This window comes from Capricornis sumatraensis, chromosome 14 (assembly GCF_032405125.1).
Source record: "Capricornis sumatraensis isolate serow.1 chromosome 14, serow.2, whole genome shotgun sequence".
NCBI classification, from domain to species: domain Eukaryota; kingdom Metazoa; phylum Chordata; class Mammalia; order Artiodactyla; family Bovidae; genus Capricornis; species Capricornis sumatraensis.
Window position 1 is genome coordinate 86,721,950 of NC_091082.1, and position 20,648 is coordinate 86,742,597.

General features: G+C 62.1%; 1 protein-coding gene across 1 annotated transcript in view; it reads right to left on the bottom strand.

Annotated features, from left to right (window-relative positions):
• Positions 1–13,487: 13,487 nt before the first annotated feature.
• The window catches only part of CACNA1S (calcium voltage-gated channel subunit alpha1 S), a 55,992-nt gene continuing 48,831 nt past the window's right edge, over positions 13,488–20,648 (bottom strand). Inside the window, exons 35-44 of the mRNA XM_068985581.1 lie at positions 20,356–20,452; positions 19,908–20,010; positions 19,073–19,174; positions 18,744–18,868; positions 17,017–17,145; positions 16,149–16,399; positions 14,886–14,971; positions 14,158–14,249; positions 13,844–13,984; positions 13,488–13,739 (exon numbers count right to left, since the gene is read on the bottom strand). Of these exons, the coding sequence (XP_068841682.1) occupies positions 13,488–13,739; positions 13,844–13,984; positions 14,158–14,249; positions 14,886–14,971; positions 16,149–16,399; positions 17,017–17,145; positions 18,744–18,868; positions 19,073–19,174; positions 19,908–20,010; positions 20,356–20,452 (1,378 nt within the window). The remainder of the gene's footprint in view (positions 13,740–13,843; positions 13,985–14,157; positions 14,250–14,885; positions 14,972–16,148; positions 16,400–17,016; positions 17,146–18,743; positions 18,869–19,072; positions 19,175–19,907; positions 20,011–20,355; positions 20,453–20,648) is intronic.

The window sequence follows — 20,648 nt, forward strand, 5'->3', positions numbered from 1 at the left end:
TAGTGGCCCCTGGACCCTTACACACACAAACACACACACACGTCAGACCATGTCTGCCCCGTTCCTGGCCTCCCTGTCTCAAGAGTCGGACCCTGGACTTACCATAAGGCATTCTCACGGGGACCCAGTTAGATATGAGAAAGGGCAACCAGGCTAGGCCCCTGGCAGTTCCAGATCCTCGGCTCTTCCCATCAGTGGTCAACACTGCTCCAGCCCGCCACCCAGTCCTTCATGGGACCAGAGATTTCTGAGGGTGGGCTTGGGGTGGGGGTTGAAGGGGACCCCCAAAGAACAGAGAAGTCTCCCTGCAGCCCCCAGTGGCGCCATCTGCTCCCCATCCCAGCCTCGGTCCTAGTCCAGTCCCGTCCTCAGCTCTGATTATAAGCTGGGCTCTGTCCAGGCATTGTCTGCCCTCCACAGCCAGCTGCCCACCCCAGTCTGGCGTGTGCACTGGGGCTGGAGTGGGAGGGGAGGGGTTGGGCGGGGCCCTCCCCGTCCAGGGGGCCCTGAAGGTCTGGGTCTGGAGGTGTTCCAACCCCCACCCTCCCTCCAGGCCAGTGGCAGAGGCAAGGAGTGGGGACACTCAGACCCCACCAGGCAGTCTCAGTGGAGGCAGAGATGACGCGGGTCACAGGAGGGTAGCGTGGGCGGGCAAGATGCTCCAGGTGGGAGGGGTCCCGGGGAGCTCCTGCCGCTGGCGGCAGTGGGGAGAGAACACCAGCTCTTCCCCGGCTGCATGGGTGCCAAGGCCACGGGCTTGGCCACACCTCCGCACCCCCCCCCCCCGTCTAGCCTGGGGGCCCTGACGAGGTGGGGCAGGGGGCTTGGTTTGGCTCTCTCGGGTGAGATGGAGTCCAGAGGAAGTCCAAAGGAAGCCCCCTTCCCAGCCCTGGTCCAGTTTCCTTTCACTACGTGTCCACTCCGCTGCAGCTGTCTTATTGACATTGCCACCCCACCCCCGCCACCATGCCCCTGGCCCTCACCCTCAGCCCTATAGGATCCTGCTGCAAAGAGCCCCGCCCCGCCAGCCCACCAGGCATCTTTGGGGCTCCTCTTTGTCTCGGGCTATCCAGGGCCAGCGAGTGTGTGCCAGTGATGCTCCGAGAGCAGCCAGCGGTCCAGGGGGAGGGCACGCTCTCTCACTCCCTCCACTCCAGACTGTGATCAGCGGTCCCCGGACCCTCTCCACTGCAGAGGGCTAGCCAGGTGGCTGGGGTTGGGGAGTGGGTGGCAGCACCTGCCCTGGGGTGTTTTCCACAGTCTTCTCGGAGTGACTGCCCTGGAATTCTGGAATCTGGGTCACCTACAACCCAGGGAAGTCAGAGACCTTTCTCAGACCCACCCTAGACCCAGACTCAGACTCGCAGCCTCATCACACAGGGCTGGGTGATGCTCTCCACCCTCCTCCCTGTGTTGGTGACGGGTCCCAGGCTGGCACTCTCCCACCAACGGACTGGGAGAGTCCGTCTTTAGTCTCAAAGAGCTAAACCCAAATCAAGAACAGGGAGGGTGACACGGCGCGGAGCGCCCCCACCCAACACAAAGAACACATCTCCATTGTGCCCTGTCCTCTGCCCACCCTGCTTCGGCCAGGATGTCCCTCAAAGTCCCAGGCAGGTCCACGTGGCCCTCCCCCGGCTCAGTTCTGTCTGAGGGCCTGAGGATGGGGCATCTGGGTCACCACCGCCTGCCCTCTGAGAGGAGAACCCTTGACACCCCTGCTCCGTCCCCAGCCCAGCCGCTCTAGGGGCAGGGCCGGCAGGGATCTCTCCAGAGCCGCTGCCTCCCTACGGGCCAAGGCCCCATCCCAGCCCTTCCACTCGTCCTTCCTCGATCTTTGTCTGCGGAGCCGGCCAGGGCGGCGTGCTGCCTATCCGGCAGTGCGGAGAGCGCAGGATCAGCAGGCTGGGTGGATGCGGGGAAATGTTCCCCACCCAGTGTCCCCGCGTGAGACTGCAGCCCGTGGGGGGGAGGGGGGCAAAGAGGAAACACACAGACGCTCCCTCCCGGGCCCGGGCTGGGTGTGAAATACCGGATTTCCTTGTTTATTCGATTTTCTGATCATTAAGGGCTCCCGAGAGGGGCCCGAAATCACTACCCAAACAAAGCCCCTCCTGCCGCCCGCGGGGATGCCGCTCCCCCGGGGGCCCGGCCAACGCGCGGCGCCCTCCAGCGCGGCCGGCTGGGTTTCCGCGGGCGCGGGCTGCCCGTGGAGCGGCGCCCCCTGGACCCCCGGACCCCCGCCCCGTGCCCACGCGAGACAAAGCCGAGCTCTCCGCGCACGCGCCCCGGTCACCCGCCCTACCTGACGGCCACCTTGACGCAGCAGTCCCCCTGGCCGGCCATGGCGCTGCAGTGCCGGGGCCCGCGTCGATCAGGGGCGGGGGCCTGGGGGCCGATGACCGGGGCGACGGCGGCGGCCGCGGCTGCAGAGGGCGGGGGCGCGGGCGCTGCGGGCGGGGGCTGCGGCTCCTGGAGGTGACATGCTCGCGGGCGGCCCGCGGAGGGCTCACCCGCGGCCGGCTGAGGGCCCCCGGGGCCGGGCCCGCGCGCCCCCTCGCGCCATCGGGCGGCGGCGTGGGCCTGTGGACAGCCGGGGCGCGACGGTCTCCCCACCGCGCGGCTCCCGCGCGCGCACCTCGGGCCGCGCCGCGCCTCCTGCCGCCGCGCGAACAAAGGGGGCGGAGGCCGGCCCGGCGGAGGCCCCGCCCCTGACGCTCAGGCCCCGCCCCGATCTCCGCCCCCGAGCCCGCTGCGCCAACCGAAGGCCCGACCTGGTAGCAGGGGCGGGGCGGAAGCCTTTAAAGAGACCCCTCGATGGTCCGGGTCCACAAGCTCGCTGGGGGCCTGGAGAGGTTTCCTGGGGTCTCCGGAGGGACACAGCCCCAAGAGCTGATCACACCGGTGCCTCGACCCCGGAGCCGCAGACCCTCGGCCTCAGTGGGCGCTCTCCCCCGCCCATAAATGCGGAAGCCGGGCGCAGGGAGGGGAACTACCAAGGTCACGCAGGAGTTAGTGGCTAAGCGAGGGTAAGCACCCGAGTGTCCCGGCCCGGCGCTTCCCTGCAGAGCGTCCCACAGCGCCTGACGGATTGTGTACTGAAAGCTCCGGGAAAGCCTCTCTTAATTTATTCCGGTGAACTTACCAACATTTACTGATGGGGGATTCTCGCTAGTGTCTAACTAAAATCCCCTGTCCCTACAACCCTGCAGCGTTTTAAAGTTCATCTTTGGGTTGGTTCCTGGCCAGGCTCCAAGCCTAGACGGCCCCTCCGTTCTTGGAGACCACGGAGGCTCCAGTGACCTTTATGACCTACAGATGACTCCCACCCCCAGCCCCCCACCCCTTTATCCCTGCTCACACTCTGCCAGTTGCAGCTGTGGGGGCAGAGGGTCGGCGTGGGAGGCCTGAGGGAGGCCCAGGGAGACAGGGAACAAAGGGAGCCCTGAGCTCCAGGCACCTGGGTAGAGGCTGGAGGGAGATGGGGGGAGGTGGGAGGGGGAGGAGGCAGGGAGGGCAGCTGCCTTCATTTGGGTACAAAGGACAAGGGGAACCCCGAGACCTTGAAGCACTGGGTGGTGGTGGAGAAGAAATCACATTCGCCTCTCCAGGCCCTCTCCCGCCTCCGAGACCAGCCCCTTCTCCCTGCCTGCCAGCTCCCAACATTGGGGCCATTGACGGGGCCCCTCACCAGCTGCCTGCCCTCTCCCTCACTTCAACCAGCTCCCTCTGCTGGACCAAGCCCAAGAGTAGGACCCAGCTGCAGCTCCAGATGTGGAAGGCGCATGCTGGGGGAGGGGAAGAAGGGGAGTCTGCCTCCCAGCCTCTTGCATCACCCTCAGATGATGAAACCACATCAGAGATTCAGAAAAGGGCACAGGCTACGGGCAGAGGGCACATCTTTGGTGCCATCCTCCTCCCTTCCCCTCCCCCACCCAACCAAAAGAACTGTTCTATCTGTAGCCCACATCCCAGTTTGGCAAAAGATAATTTCAAGGGCAGATTTCAAGGGCAAATCAACACCCTCTACCCCAATCTGACGGAAAGCAGCAGCACCACCTCGGGTGTCCTTGGGTAGGAGGGGCAGGGGTGGGGGAGGGCCTGGCAGGACCCGGCACTCTCAGTAGCATTTGAACCAAGAGAAGAGCTCTCTGGGGCCAATGTTTCCCCCAGCCTGGAGCAGGAGACCAGCAGAGTGCTGAGCAGTCAGACCCTGGACGTGCTCTTCCAACCAAGATGAGAACGGGGGAGGAGACTGACATTTGTGGACCATCTACACGAACAGGCACTTTGCACGCCTGTGCGCATGTCATGCTCAGCACCTGTGAGCTCGGCTTTAGTAGCGGTGCAGTGTTAGTCGCTCAGTCATGTCCAGCTCTGTGACCACAGGTACTGTAGCCTGCCAGGCTCCTTTGTCCATGGGACTTCCCAGTCAAGAATACTGGAGGAGTGCCATTTCTCCTTCAAGAGATCTTCCTGACCCAGGAATCAAACCCAAGTCTCCTGTGTTGCAGGCAGTTTCTTTACCATCTGAGCCACCAGGAAGAGCTTTATTCGTTTCAGTTTTGCTAAAGGGGCACTGAGTCTCACCCAGCATATAAGCAACAGACACAGGAGCAAGCTCGTGCCTCCTGTGAAGTCCACCCAGACTCCCCAGGCCACCTCCAAGCAGCCACCTGGGGAAAGGCGCTGGGCAGCTGGACTCCAGACTTGTGCTCCCCAGACAGCAACGTTGCATTTTGCAAGGCTGCTCTCCTGCCCAGCAGAGTCTGGGCTTCTCCAGGGGCTGGCTCTGGTTTCCCGCCTCCTGGAGGTCCCCTCTGACTTCAGAGAGCAGGTGACCTTCTGACTCAGCTTCACTGCTTCACTGCTGGGAAACGGCGCCAGAGCCCTGTGCTGTCCCCTCCCCCATCCCTCCAGGGCACATGGTACTGAGCCCGGAGGAGCCAGGAGGCGCCCGGGCTGCAGCTTGGGCCTCCTAGAAGTCAGGACCTCAGGATGACTCTCTCCTGGGCCACCAGGGAGCCGCAGGGCAGCCTGCTGACCGGATCCTGTGTCCTGGAGCTGCCGGCCTAAGGCAAGGAGGTCGGATGGGGGTCCAAGGGGTGGTCAGGAAGCTTAAACCACAGCCTGGGCGGATCTGGTTAGAGAGTCAGGGAAAGCCTGGGATGGCGCCGGGGCTCCTCAGCGCCCCCGAGCCTCAGCTCAGCCCCGCTCCTTCCCTGGGTGTGTCCCCACCCCCCCTCCCACTGCTCTTCTCCCTTCCCTCCTTCCCACCCCCGAGGCTGCTCTGCCTCAGCTGCCTGTGCACATCTCCCCCACCCCACCCCACCACACACACGCACTCACACGCGTGTGTGCACACACACGTGTGCGCATACTCACATGCACACATGTTCATATACATGCACACAATGCATGTGCGCGCGTGCACACACACAGACACACACACACAGACTGGACTGCAGCGTGAGCCTCAGCTCTTGGCCCAAGCCAAGACCCCCTATCTGGGCATCTCGGGCTCCATTATCTCTTCTGACAGGACTGGTGGATGTCTGGGCAGGTGAACCCTGGGGGTTGGGGGCCTCTCCGTAGCAGGAGCCTCCCATGCTACCGTGGTGACTGTACTAGACTCCGGCAGCGACTGGGGCAGCCATCTGGCCAAGATCTCTCCTGCCTGATCCCGCTCTCCACAGCAACCTGACAGTAACAGGCCCTAGAAGGCTCCCATGGGGTGGCCCGACGTTGGGCCTGCTCTGTGGTTCTTCTTTAGGCGAGCACCAGGCCCTGGCTGTGGGAGGAAGTGTCTGAGCCTTGCCCTGGAGTTCTGGGGGGTGGGGGAGGGCCGGCCTCTGGCCGCAGCCCCTATCCTGCCCAGCTGGGTTCCTGGGAGAACAGGCCCTAACCCACCCTGCTGGCGGTGGGCCCACCGCACCTCCTGAGCCCACCTGGAGACAGAGCCCAGTCCTGCCTACCAGCAGTAGCTGTGAACCCCGGACATGGCCTACTAGGGTGCAGACATGGGACCTCCACTCAGCAAGGGCCCAGCCTGACTTCCCCTGTTACAGAGAAAGACAGACTCGGCCATAGAGGAAACCAGAATTTGTTATAAATAGCAAGGAAGAGATAGAAGTGCTGTGGATTACAAATACCCGTCAGTCTTTAAAAAAGAAATCACACACACACTATTTTTGGTTTCAGATGTAGATGAGGGTTTTATGCACCACATAACCTCAAACACAGGAGCTTCATCCCGTCTTCTCTGAAGTGCTTTCTAAGACAGTGTTAGAGCAGGTGTGGGTGACCTCAACCTTCAGCCCTAAGGTCATCTAGTTCAACAAGAGCCCTTTTCAGGTGAGGAGACTGAGGCCCAGGGAGGTGAAGAGACGTGTCCAGGGTCACGCAGCGCGCTGCTGAACTGGCACCCGAAACCCCAGAGGGGGCAGTGGCCCCCCCCACAGTGCAGCGGGAGGCACAGGCTGAACACCGGGCTGCTAGTGTGAGCTCACGGTTTGCAGAAGAGCAGAGTCTGCACAAAGGGACAGAAGACAGCCGGAAGCCGGAGTCACAGAGATGCGGCGAGACCCCTCTGGCCATGTGACCAGGGCAAGTTAGGGAGCTGTGCCCATTGTCTGCTCCACACCCCAGAATGGGGGCAGTCTGCTCCCTTGCCGTGGGCTGCCACGGGCTGGAAATGGGGTGGCCTGGGCGGAGCGTCCAGCACAAGGCTCCGCCCAGGATGGAAGTGAATTTCCTTCACTCCTGTCCCTTATTCTGCGAGCCCCACCGTCTGACTGGACAGAGGGCCAACCTGTCGTAAGATGAACAGGAAGTGGGGCGTGAGTGTACGTGAGGCTGGGCACAGGGGGTGTGCCGCGGTTGCCTGCCAAGGGGTCCTTGTCGCTGGGGGCGGGGAGGATGTCCAGCCTCCGTCCGTGGAGGGGCCGGGAGTCAGGTAGGGGTCTGCAGGGCGGGAGGGCCCCTGGCACGCCGGACCCCTGTGGAGCACCGATGCCCCGGGTTCAGCCTCCCCAGCGCCACCTGGAGGGCATCTACGCTTCGTCTTACCTGCCCAAGGGCTCTCCCGGGCGAGGGTGTTAACGCACTTTCTCTTTCACTCCTCACAGTCTGTGAGGCAAACACTCATTGTCCTCATTTTGCAGAAGAGGAAATGGGCTCAGAGGTCACTTGGCTAGTATCTGGTCATTAGTGTCTCCGGCAAGTATTTCCGGCTCGCTGCCTCTGGCACAGGGCAGGCCGGCGTGTCCTCACTCTGGTGTGAGCTGTGGCCCTGTGACTTCCTTTGACCAATGAAATGCGAGCAGAACTCACAAGTATCGCTTGTAGGTGGACGCTTTGCACACCCTGGCACCGCACACAAATGCACGTGGTTTAGGGTGTCCACTAGGAATGAACTTTCATCGTGTTGAGCCACTGAGCCTACGAGCTGGTGTGTTACTTGGGCCGCGCCCCCCTCACCCCACACACACGCCTGTACCGACACCCCTAGAAGGCGCAGAGCCGGCGTTCTCGTCTTGAAAGATGCCCAGGGGCCCGAGTCTCTCAGGACTCCAGCTCCTCACACAGAACCACAGGCGCTCCTTTGGGGTTCTGGCCTCCAGGCTACGTGGAGCCCTGCTGGCAGGTAGAAGGGGGCAGGCATCCTCAGGAACCACTTGGAGAAGCAATTAGGAAAACCCCAGGGCCCTTCCGCGCCACTGGCTGTCTCCTGCCAAGGAGCGGTCATGGATGGGGTGTCAGGACACACCTGTGCTAATGCTGTGAGGGCCAGGGCCTGATGGTGGACTCTTGTCTGACACTCGGAAATGAACCGTCCGAGGAGACACGTGTGCTGACAAAGCAAGAAACTATAGGGAGGGGCACCCAGGCAGAGAGCAGGAGGGCGAGGGAAGCCAGGAGAAGTGCTCCACCCTGTGGCTCGCAGTCTCAGGCTTTATGGTGATGGGGTTAGTTTCTGAGTTGTCTCTGGCCAATCATTCTGACTCAGGGCCCTTCCTGGGAGCAGGCATCACCAGCTGCCTCCTTCTCCCAGGAGGATTCTGGGAGGTGGTAGGATGTATGGACTGGTGACCTTCTCCAAATTCTTCTGGTTGGTGAGAGCTTGTTGGTTCCGAGTTCCTTCCCAGGCCCTCCTGTTGTCAGATCACTCATGCAGGTGGTTACCATGGTGCCTGGCCAGGGTGGTGGTCTTGGACAGTGGCTCCCCTAGCTTTGGCCCTGGTCCTGCTCATTCAGCCTTCCCCGCGGCACTCCATCAGTCCTCTGTGCAGCAGGGCCTCTGCAAAGGGCTGGGTAACTGCCCAGAGGCCCCAGACAGATCTGTCTTCTCAGAGACAAAGTACCAGCTGCTGCCATTTCTGACCATGGTGCTGGGCATTGAAGAATTGATGCTTTTGAACTGTGGTGTTCGAGAAGACTCTTGAGAGTCCCTTGGACTGCAAAGAGATCAAACCAGTCCATCCTAAAGGAAATCAATCCTGAATATTCGTAGGAAGGACTGATGCTGAAGTTGAAGTTCCAATATTTTGTCCACCTGATGCAGAGAGCCAACTCATTGGAAAAGACCGTGATGCTGGGAAAGATTGAAGGTGGGAGGAGAAGCGGACGACAGAGGATGAGATGGTTGGATGGCATCACCGACTCAATGGACATGAGTTTGAGCAAGCTCTGGGAGTTGGTGATGGACAGGGAGGCCTGGAATGCTGCAGTCCCTGGGGTCACAAAGAGTCGGACACGACTGAGCAACTGAACAAGAAGGGTTATCAACCAAGAGCTGTGAGGTCAGTTCTGCTTGGGGACTTACTGAAGACTGTAGCCCGGAGACAGGCTCTTGGCAGCAACACGGAGCTGCTCAGAAGACGTGAGAACAAGCCAGCCTCCTGTGATTTGGAGAAGGGGTATGTGCCCCTGAGCATACATCTCACGAAGGGTTTGCTAGTCACGGGGGACAGATGTCTCCGATGACGATTTTAGTGCTTTTCTAGGTATCAGAAGATACAAGAAATTAGGCTCATAAAATCTGAAACAGTCTAACGCCGAAGGTCAGCTCTGCAGGCTTTTCCTGGAGCACAGAGGGCCTCATTTCTGATCTCTGCCCTGAGCTCTTTCAGGGGGTATTGAAGGTTGGTGACTGCAGTGGCCAGTGACGTCATTCTTATGGAACCAGGTTGGAGAGTGGCCTTGTCAAATGGACAGAGTTTCCTGCGGTCATCAGAGAAGTCCCGCCAGAGGAGACAGGCTGGGACAGAGGAGGAAGGTTGCTGGGTGCACAGAGGTGCTGAGGGCATTGGGGTACGCGTGCTTGGGCGGGTGCTGGGCAGGGCGTGGCTCAGATCAGTAGGGGGTGTGGTGGGGCTGGATTAGGGACTGCCCTGCCATCCTCCTGATAACGGGAAGTCAGCAGCTCCAGAGTGGTGTCCGGGCCCCTGCTGGACCCCTGGCCTGAAAGCTTACTTGGCCTTTCCTGGAATGAGTTTATTAATAGCCCACATCCGGGATGGTGTTGCAAGGCTGAATGAGACACTGCGTCAGGCACAAAATGAACTGGGTTTGATAAGGTCGCTACTATCATTCTATGATGACAGAACGATAAACTGGTGGAGGCGTTTTAAAGGGCGCGTGACTAGAAGTGGGCTGGGCGGCCCCTCCACTGGGCCTGCCTGTCTCCCGGGCCTCCTCTTGGAGCCGGGCTCCTCGCACGGACTCCGACGCGCGTTCCTGCTCTGAGTCTTGGCTTCCTTTCTGACCACAATGAGATCTTCTCTTCTGATCATTTTAAACAAACAGAGCTTCGCTCTCCCTCCTCTGAGCCCTCCAAACCCCAGCAGCTGATCCTCCACGTGCTTCTCTGACATCCTAGCGTTTTCAATTCTTGTTTGACACCAAGATTATTATTTTGCCCTATGTATCTAGGCCAACTTCTTTTAGAATGCTTCTAAACCGGATTTAGGCTCCACTGGGGGCAGCTGTGTGGCATAGGAGGAAGACGCAATGGGCTAGGGAGCTGGAGGACGCATCCAGCCCTGCCGGGCAGACCCCGCCCTCGGCGGCTCATCAGTAAACTGGCAGCAAGACCCTTGCGGGGGGGGGAGCGAGTGTCCAATGCCACCGTGGCTGTGGGCCCAAGGCAGCAGTGATGTGTAACTGGGGTCAGGTGCCAGGGAACGGGGCCAGGGTTAGGTCTGGGTTGGCTGTGGCTTTTCCAGTGACCTGTGGCCGGCCTCCACACCTGCTGGCTGAGGGTCAGAGCTGCAGAGCCTGTGAGAGGACCAGCCCGATGCTGAGATGTGCGGCTGGGAGCTAAGCCACCCAGCTCCCCCACAAGAGACTCAGAGCCCCATCAGGTCAGCCTCCGCCCTGTGAGGTTGGGCTCTCTCAGTGACCAGCTCTGACCCAGTCCAAGTAGCTGCTTCTTGGAGGGCCAGGCCCTTCCACGGTCACACTCACGCCTCCCACCAGCCTGGGAACAGAAATCATTCCTCCATTTACAGGAGGAGGAAGCTTGAAAGGGCGCGTGAGCGGCTGATGTCGGGGCGGGGGGCGGGCGGAGGGCCTTGGGGCTCCACTGGCCCGGCTCCAGGGCTGTGCTCCGTCACGTTGCACAGGGCAGCTCGGTTTCAAGGACCACGCAGCCCGGCCAGAGCTGGGCCTGGAGATGCCCCAGGACCGGAGCTGGGCTGCCTCCACACTTGGGAGCCGGGCCATCTCCTTGGTTCGGAGACGCTCCATCTGAGCTCCACAGATTCCAGATGAGAGAAGGGGCTTCCCCCCCGCCTCATGCCCCCTACGTGGCTCAGTGCCCGCCCCAGCCCCCAGCTTCATCCCACCCCTTCTGTAGATCCCCCAGCACAGCTGGGCCCCAGGTCTGCAGGGGATGGGCTGGGAGAAGCTGGGGGCAGCAGACAGCACTCTGGCTGGGAACCCAGTTGGAAGGCTTTGCTGACCGCAGGGGCCCGCCTGCCCACCACCGTGGCCCCCCGCCTGCAGCCTTCCACCCTGCGTTCCCTCTGTCCTTTGTTTGGGGGTCTGGCAGCCCTCCATGGACACACCCACCAGCATTTGCAGGGAGCTCGGGGGAGGCAAGACTGTGTCCATGCCGACCATCAGAAGGTCCTGCATGTGGCAGAGGGAACGACCTGGACTCTCCCAGAGAGTGAGAGCTGGGCTTCCTTGGAGCCAGCAGGCACGCGTCCCTCAGGCTGGGAGGCCGGCCAGACCTCCCGTGAGGGCCGTGGAGCCATGGAGCGGGGCTGAGTCCTGCCTGGGCCCTCCTACCAGCGCGGGCCCTCTGGCGCATTACCTGTCCTGTCCTGTCCTGGTCCTACTTGCAAATGAGGGTGACGCTTCATGTTGAGAACAAGAAGAAATGGCTGCGGGGCCCCTGGAGCAGAGCCTGCCGCAGAGCTGGCATTCTGTACGTTGGGTATTACACTCATTAATAATTCTGCTTGTGAATGGAGACATCCTTTTATAGACTTTTCCATGTCAGTTTTCAGCCAGGCTGCAGGTGGACTATCTTCTCTCTCCCCCGGAGGCAGGGGAGCAGGGACGTGAGAGTCCTCTCCATGACGGTGGAGCCAGGGAGGCAGCCCTTGCCTCAGAAGGCCCGTGCCCCTGCCCCCTCCCCGGGTCCTGGACAGAGGGCGCGAGGCTGCAGCCCTGGGTGGGTGACCCCAGGTTAGGGGCGGTGGGGCACCGGCCAGGGCAGAGGCCACACTGGTCAGCACTTCCCTGCATTTATTTGACAGCGATTGGACACTGTGTAGAACAGTACTCAGCTCTGGGGTTCAGGATAAGCCTGGAGGACCTGCTTCTGCCTTGGTACAATCTGACCTCGGGCTGAAAGTGAAAGCTTTAGTCGCTTCAGTCATGTCCAACTCTTTGGGACCCCATGGACTGTACCCACCAGGCCCCTCTGTCCATGGAATTCTTCAGGCCAGAATATCGGAGTGGGTAGCCATTCACTTCTCCAGAGGATCTTCCCAACCCAAGGACTGAACCCAGGTCTCCTGCATTGCAGGCAGATTCTTTACCAGCTGAGCCACCAGGGAAGGCCTCGGGCTGGTGTGAAAAAATGTCACCGTGGTGACCTGCTGAGATGGGGACACGTGTTGTGGGGCCCCCAAGCCTTTGGGAGTATTTGGGAGGTGCTTTCTGCAGGAAGTAATAGCGAAGCTGACTACAGGCTAGGGGTCTGTCGGGCTCAGGGTTCGCTAAAAGGGACAGCTGGGCTGTGGGGGATAGAGGGTGGGTAGACAGGCCCAAGGGCAGGGGCTGGGTCCAGGGCCAGGGTTGTGCACCCTATGCTGAGGCTTTGGAGGCTTCGGGGGTTTAAGCGAGGGGCTGATACAGCAGCTTTCTCCATTAAAAAGGATCAGGGTCCGGCTGGGGGCCCGGCAAGAAGTTGCGAGGCCATTGGGAGGATGTGGCAGTACGTGAGGTCTGGAACGAGGACCGAGTGTCGGGGGAGCCACCGTGGGAGGGGATGGGCCAAGAAAAAGAGGGACAGGGGCCCGTGGGGCAGGGCTGGGGAGGGTCCGCCTCAGACTCGAGGTCTGAGCAGAGTGGGGCCCCAGGTCACAGGCTGCAGGCAAGGGTGAGGAGGTCGGCTCTGGACATGACGGGATTTTGGCTCAAGCTGGACATCCTCAGAGTCGAGGAGCAGGACACGGAGTGGGGTTTGGGAGAGATGGGACCCGGCCACGGGGGCGGGGCCAGGATGGGATCGGGCAGGGGCGGGGCCGACCACAGGGGCGGGGCCGGGACACGTGGGTGGGGACAAGCACGGGGGAAGGGAATGCTCGGCCCTAAATGAGGAAGGTGATGTCCAGAGAGGGGGCTGACCCTGCAGGAAGGAGAGAGGACCCAGCACCCTGGGGACGCCCTCCCCTGAGAGATGGGCGGCCTGGGGGAGGTCACCGGGAAGCCGTGAGAGGGAGCACGTGACAGGGGAGGAAACCAGGGAGAGCGAGCGAGGAGGTGGATGCCAGGGCCTTGCTCCCTTAGGCCTCGAGCGGGGCCCCCTGAGGCTCTGGAGCTGCGGGGAAGGGCAGCTGTGAGGGGCCTGGACGTGCGGAAGCTCCACAACGTCCTCAGCGGCGCCTCCGCCCCTGCAGGAGGATCATCCAGAGGCCCCTCCTTGGAAGCAGGGCAGGGGGAGGTATGGAAGGGCCCCCAGAAGGAGACAAGCAGAGGCAGTGCCCTGTCGCAGGCCTGGGGACTTTAATGTCCTGCCAGCACGGACCAGGCCTCTGAGCGACACAGAAGCTCTGTCCACTCACACGGCTTGCTGGTGAGGAGAGTGACTTCGCCTTCTGCCCGCTGAACTTGGACGCGTTGCCTGACCCCCCTGCCCGCCCCAGCCCATCCCTCTGTCCATCAAGGCTGCCGAGCCGGGCTAACCTTCCAGCAACAGATTCCCCCACCCTCAGTCTCGCCAGCCCAGGCCCACGCAGACGCCGGGGCCCTCATGGCCTGCGGGGAATCAGGGTCTCCTGGGAGCCCTCACGCTGGTCGAGGCTGCCCAGGGAGGACCCGAGGCCCAGGCACCCTCGGGCACCAGGCACGCCCTCCAGGGCCTCGCGTCCCTGCAGAAGCCCTGCGGCTGCCACCTCCACCTCCCGCGGTTCCATCCGGCAGGCCTCCGCCAGCGCCTGGCCTGTGGCCATGACGAAGTTAGCATCCGCCGCCAAGCTGTCCAGGCCCCCTCGCACCAGAGCCTGCAGGGAGAGCAGGCCGGGTGGGTGGTCCCGAGGTGGTGGCCCGCCCCCCACCCTCCCCACCGCAGGCCGTGGCAGGGCCACCCCAGACGCAGCACCCTCACCTCGCGGATCAGCAGGGCCGTGGCTGGAGCTGGGCCCCCGGGGGTCCCATCCTCTGTCCTACTGCCGGGCGGCGCCTCCCCGGGCAGGGACCCTGGGGTGGGGCTCCTCTCCTCGGGCACCTGAGACTCTGCTCCCACGAGCTGTTTGGAAAGCACCGAGGCATAAACCCCTCAGGGAGGCCAGAGCCCATGGGGATGGGGAAGGCCCAGCCAAGATCCCAGGCAGGGGAGGACGGGGGTCCCATCCCTCCTGCTGAGTCACTGCCACCCCCTCTCTGCCTGGAGCCTGCTTCCTGTCCTCTCTGGCCTGTTACCTGGCAGGAGGCGGCGGGAGCCTGGGCCCCAGGCGTCCTTCTCCGGGGCAGCTGTCCCTGCGGCCACTCCACTCGGGACTTGCTGTGGGGCCCTGTGGGCAGAGTAGGCCCAGGGCTCAGTCCTCCTGGGGGCCTTGGGTCCACAGAGCTCCCCTGGGCCAGCCAGCCCCACCCTGAGGCCCTCAGGGTCCTAGAGGTCCACCTACTCCAGGCCGGGCAGGACTCCCCCCTGCCCTCTCCGCCCTCATCTGTCCTTGTGGGCTTGGGAGGGGATCAAGGCCAGACCCCTGCCAGCTCTGGCCAAGCTGATCTTTGTTTGAGTGTGCGTGGGTGAATGTGCGAGATATGTGTGTATGGGTGTGGATGAGTGTGTGAGTGTGTCAGGGTCAGAAAACACGCCGAGCACCCTCATCTCTCTGAACCGCAGCTTCCTTGGTTCCCTCCTGTCCCGCGTGGCTGTCTAGAACCCACTGGGCAGCCACCAGCTCAGCTGCTGAAGGGCTGTCCTTTGCCTGGGGAGGGGTGTGCCCGGGGAGGGCCCTTTCACAGTGCAGACCCCCCCCCCCCCCGCCTTACTCTGGCCCCTGTGTGGCCCCTTCCTCTGGGTGATGAGCTGGTCCCTGTCACCACGGGCTCCCACCTCCTGGCCGGGTTCCCCAACCAGACAGCAGGCTCCCCAGCCCTCTCTGGGAGAAGGTCAGCCCCTCAGGGGCACAGGAGAAACTGACCCAGGGCCCCCGAGGGCCAGCCGAAGGGTCCTCCTCTGGCGGCAGGCGTCTCTGTCTCCCCTGCGAGCTCCCCTTCGTAGCGGACACTGAAACAGGAGTGTGGCTGGTGAGCCGCGGGCTGCTGGCTGCCTATCCCACCCTTCCTGAGCCCCACAGCCTTGCCCTCGGGCCTGGGCCCGTTGCTGTGGAGTGGCCTTGACCGAGTCCTCGTTTCTGGAAGCTCCCTCAGTGTCCCTAGCTAGTTTGGTCCCAGGCCCTCTGTCTTCTCAGGACCTACTCTCTGAGGTCATTTGGTCATAGCTGGACCCCATGGCACATACCCCCTGACAAGACTGCAACGGTCTGGGCACAGGCCCGGATCTGCACGTCCGCAGCACCCAGCATCACGCTGACCCCGCAGTGCAGGCACCCTCTTGGGCATGTGGACTTAATTCAGGGGCTCTCTGGCTGGAATGGGGTGCAAGCAGCCTGGCCTGGGAAGTAGCTGCTCCCCTGACCTCTGCCCTGTCATACCCGTCCCTGAGGGTGAGAAACCCAGACTCTTCAGGCCAAGGACACCCCAGCCCCGGGCCTCGCGTCTAGAACAGGTCTGCGTGGAGCCCAGCCCACACTACGATAGCCAAGGCGCTCTCTGCTCATCCCTCGATCCCTGGCACTCGATCACAGATTATATCCAGTCTGCAGCTCAGGGATGGCAATGGCACCCCACTCTAGTACTCTTGCCTGGAAAATCCCATGGATGGAGGAGCCTGGTAGGCTGCAGTCCATGGGGTTGCTTAGAGTCGGACACAACTGAGCGACTTCACTTTCACGTATTGGAGAAGGAAATGGCAACCCACTCCAGTGTTCTTGCCTGGAGAATCCCAGGGACGGGGGAGCCTGGCGGTCTGCTATCTACGGGGTTGCACAGAGTCAGACACGACTGAAGTGACTTACCAGCAGCCCGAGGCTGGCGAGAGGGGAACCACTGGAGCCCAGATCCAACGACCGAACCTTAATTGTTCAGGTGCACCTCTCCTAACCTAACAGGTCCTACTCCGGACCAGCCAAGACAATGGAAGAAAAGCCACGGGGTGCTGACTGAGGCTGACCCGAGGCTGCCCCCTGCTGGCCACACCAGAATCTGCCGTCCGGGCCAGTCTCCCGCAGCATGGCAAAGGCTGAACCCCAGAGAGTGCCCCGCAAAGGCCCGGAGCCCACCAGCCACGTCTACCTGGTCCCACCCCAGCCCCAACATCCCAGGCTGCTAGCTGCTGCCACTACCTCGGAAATGCCTGGCTGTTGCCACGGTTGCTGTTGCCACTGGCAACATTGGCGTTGGCATTGTTGGTGTTGGCGCGAGCAAGGGGGTGGGTGCTCGGACGTTGAGGGAAGTCCTCCAGGAAGACGGGCGATTCCATCTCCTCCATCTCAATTTCAGTAAATTGGAGGGGTCTCTGGTTGGCCATGTGTGGGGCCAATGAGTTGGTCCTTTCCAGGAAGCTGTCCACCTGGCCAAACAGGCCGCCGGTCCTCTGGGGTGAGGAGGAGAGGGAAGGGCCTGAGAGCAGAGGCCAAGAGCGGAGGGCCCACCACCCCGGACGCCAGCCGGTGCCAGGAACAAGGCCAGAGAGGAGCGGTCCAGGCTGAGATCAAGGAAGGGACTAGCATCCTCGGGGTGTCCTCAGTTTGGGGGATGGACAAGACACCCCTAGGAACTGTAGGGTATCAGGTGTGCAGACAGCAATGTGGGGAGTGGGAAGCCTGGAGCCGGGCGTCTGGAGGAAGGGCTCCAGTCCCGCCTCCACAAGTCACTTGGAGAGTGGCTCTGGACCTCTCAGAGGGTCTCTCTGGGCCCCCATTCCTATGAATAACCCAAGAAGCTCCAGTGAGGTGGTCCTGAGAGGCCCTCCAGTGAAGCGGGTGGGCGTCTGATGGGTGGAGCTGCCTCAGGCTCGGGCAGGGGAGGAGGGGGAGGTTGGAAGAGGATAGAGGGAGGGACGGGGCACTTGAGGCAGGAGGGTCACTGGTGGGGGGGCGTCCCGGGAGCCGCGGGCAGCGGGGCAGCGGGCATCCCCAGCCCCGCGTACGTGGCGGGGCTCCCAGCCTCCTTCCTGGAGCACTCACACTGGGGGGCCACGGCCTCGCTCACCCGGAAGATCCCTTCCTCCATCGCGGCCTCCACCACGGCTCTCTCCAGCTCCTCCTCGGCCGTCAGGTCTCCCGAGATGGTGCGGCGGATCTCGGGGGCTGCCTCTTCCTCGATGGTCCTCAGTCCGGCCTGGGGACGGAGAAGGGACTCAGGGGCCCTCCAGGCCAGGAGGGGAGGAGAGACCGCTTCCCTCACTCTCTCCTAATCCCGGCAACCAGGGCTCCCCTGAAGGCCCAGGCCTGTCCATTCTTGCCCCGGGGCTGCTCCTCCAGCCTCTGGGATCATCCAAGCCCTAACGGCCCTCAAGCCATCTTCTTTCGCCCTCACAGGGGCTTCATCCCCGCCCAGGCCTCCAGGCTGGAAAATCCTCTCACTCCACACGGTCTTCACACACGTGACCTCTTTCGATTGTGTGTGCCGTTAATGCCACACTGTGAGCTGATGGGAGTTCATATCACCAGCAATGGAACAAATCAAGGTTGGTGTCACCTGACCGTTTGCAGAGAGAACACAGCATCACTGCTGGGACATTCCTGTCATGAGGGAGCGTCCCACAAACCCAGGCTGAGGGCCGTGCTGGCTGGAATCTTCCAAGTGTCAAAGTCGCATCAAGGAAAGACTTGAGGAGCTAAAGACTAAGAGATTGCACAGCTAAACACAACATGTGACTCTGGGTCCAATCCTTTTGCCGTGAAGGACATTATTGGGACCGCTGGTGAAACACGCATGGGGTCTAAGGAGTCTACGGGACTAAATGTGTCCATTTCCTGATCTTGTCGGCTGCATCACAGTTATGCAGGAGGCTTTTGGAGGAACATGCCCTTGTTTTCAGGAAATACACACTGACCTGCTCAGGGTTGAATCCTGGGCATGACTCAAATGGTTCAGAAAAAAAAAAAAAGACTTTTATATTGCACATGCTATTTTTAAAACTCTGTTTCACAGTAAAAATTGAAATAAAATTTTGAACACACAGCCCAATTATGTGAATGTTTTTAAAATTTATCCTTTATGTGCTTCAAACATGGAAATTAAAAACAGACAAGGGCTTCCCGGTGGCTTGTGTGCAGGAGGCACGGGTTTGGCCCCTGGTCTGGGAGGATCTCACGTGTCATGGAGCAACTAAGCCCAAGCGCCACCACCACTGAGTCTGTGCTCGGGAGCCTTGGAGCCACAGGTGCTGAGCCCACGCACTGGAACTCCCGAGCCTGAGGGCCCTAGAGCCGCGCTCCACCAAGAGCAGCCACCACAGTGAGACGCCCGGGCAGCTAAGCGCAGCCCCCGCTCGCCACAGCTAGAGGAAGCGAAGCAGTGAACGCCCCGCGCAACCAAAAAGTAAACAAAGCAAAAATTATAAGAAGAAAAACGGGTGAGATAACACAAACTTCTACATATATCTGGATACCCAGTGGGTCATTTCAAGCCCCTTCCTTCCCCTAGGAGACCTGCCCTCTTTGGAGACCACTGCTGCCGCCGAGCCCAGTCTCTCCCTGTGTTCAGGGGGTAGGACCCAGGGCTCTGGGTCATATCATCCCAGGGACAGAAGGGCTCCGGGGTCTTCCCTTGAGCTTGAAGCATCTCCCATCCAGGGCCGTCATCGCGCCCCCGATGCGTCCTGGCTCCTCCCGCCCTGACTACCTTCCCTGCCGGCCCCCAGAGACAGAGAGGGAGCTAGAGTCCGGAGACCAGCTCCGCAGCGGAGCCCCCGGAGCTCGGGGCGGGCTTACCTGGATCTGCACGGTGTCCTTCTTGGGCCGGTACCCATAATACTCCTCCTGGCGCCTCATGAACTTCCGGAAGTGCTCCTGGATGAGGAACGTGGCGTAGAACTTCCCCACCGTCACCTCGTCATCTGCAGAGGGGCCGACCGCGGCCAGTGGGCGTCTGAGGCTGGGGTCAGCGTGGGGCCAAGCCGGGACTGGCGCCCAGCTCCCCTCCTCTTGCTGGCCTGAGCCCAAGGCGTCTGCTCAAGGCTACAGAGGGCTGGGCCACGCGCCGACGCCCGTGGGCTCCCCATGGAGGCAGGGCTGCCTCTGGGCCCCCAGGGCGCACCCACCTCCTATGGGAGGGATGACCTGGTCCAGGAGCTTCATGCTGGTCCTCTTCCAGACCTTCTTGATGATGGCTCGCAGCTCCTCGTTGGCCTGCTCGAAGTTACCTGGGGCGACGGACAGGCCGGGCCAGCAGCACTTGACGGGGCCACCTCTCGCTCCGCGGACGGTGGCTGGCTTTTCCCTGTGGCAGCTGCTGCCCTGGGCACAGACTTTGCTGGGGGGGGAACTTTGCTGGGCTGCAGCCCAGCCTCAGGTCACGTTTGCCCCAGGCCTTGGCTTCCAGCACCCAGACTGGCTGACTGCAGAGACTGTCCCCTCCTGTCCTCCATGCCATACCACGACAGTCATCAATCCCCCGCACATTTGGTCTGTTCCGCCTCCTCCAGGCAGCCCTCCAGGCGCTCCGCCTCGGCCCCTCCCTGACCCCTGGCCCCGCTCTCCTTGTCCTCTGAGGAACTGCTGCCTGCCATGCTTCCCTTTGGGGTGGCTCCGACCCAGCTGGGTCCCCATGTGAGCGAGGCCCCCTCACCGCCCCCCACCCTGTCTGTCTTCCAGGCAGGAAGCCCTGCCCGAAGTTCCTGCCTGAAGGCCCCCGGGCCCACACCTCTCGCACTAACACTGCTGCCTTCCACCTCACCTCCATCAGAGCTGGCTGTGCGAGGACAGAGGCTGGGTGACTCTGCCCTACAGAACCCAGGGCCACCCGCTGAGCCTAACGTGGCCTCGGCCTGAGTCCCCCCTCTGCTTCTCCCTGAGACTCCTGAGCCCGACCTTCAGCTCAGAGGGCCTGGCAGGACCTGCGGGAAAGCCCGGCCCCTGGGGAGGGGCTGCCCACACCTTCTGTCTTGATCTTCAGAGCCGTGCGCACCAGGGCGAAGAGCGTGGCATTGAAGGTGACCGTGCCGTCGCTGTTGAGGGGCATGTTCATGCCCACCAGCCGCTGTGCGGAGAGGGGGCTCACTGCAGGCGGGGCCCCTGGGCAGTGCTGTCCTTGCCGGGTGGGGGCGTCGGGGGGGTGGGGGATGGGGCTGGAGGAGACTGACCATGAGGGGAAGGGGATGGGGCTGGGGTGCAGGGTGCCCATGGTGCCCTCCCTGAGGGGGTAAAACATGAGCTGGGGACACTGCTGAGATTTAGGTCCCAGGCAGCGATGTGTGCATCCAGGGGACACCTGCTCTAAAGTGACTCACCCACTCGCCCCGCCCCAGGACCCCTGCCTCCTCCGGGGTGGGGGTTGGTGAAGGTGGGAGGGGGGTGCCCACCCCTCGCTGGCAGCGCTGGTTACCTTACATGCTACCCGGTGGGGGCAGAACTTCCCGAAGCCCAGCGGGGGCTGGATCCTCCTCAGCAGGGTCACCACGTCCAGGTGCTTGATCCTGCCCCTGCAGGGGGACACCAGACCTGTGCACCAGCCATCCCAGGACCTCCCTCCCTGCTCGGAGAAGGGCCAGGGGAGGGAGCCAGGAGACAGGGACGCCTCCTGACTTCCAGCCGAGTGTGGGGAGCGGAAGCTGGGTTTCCTTTTTGAAGAAGGAACAATGTTCGAACTCACCGCTGCCCAGTGCACAGAATGGGCTC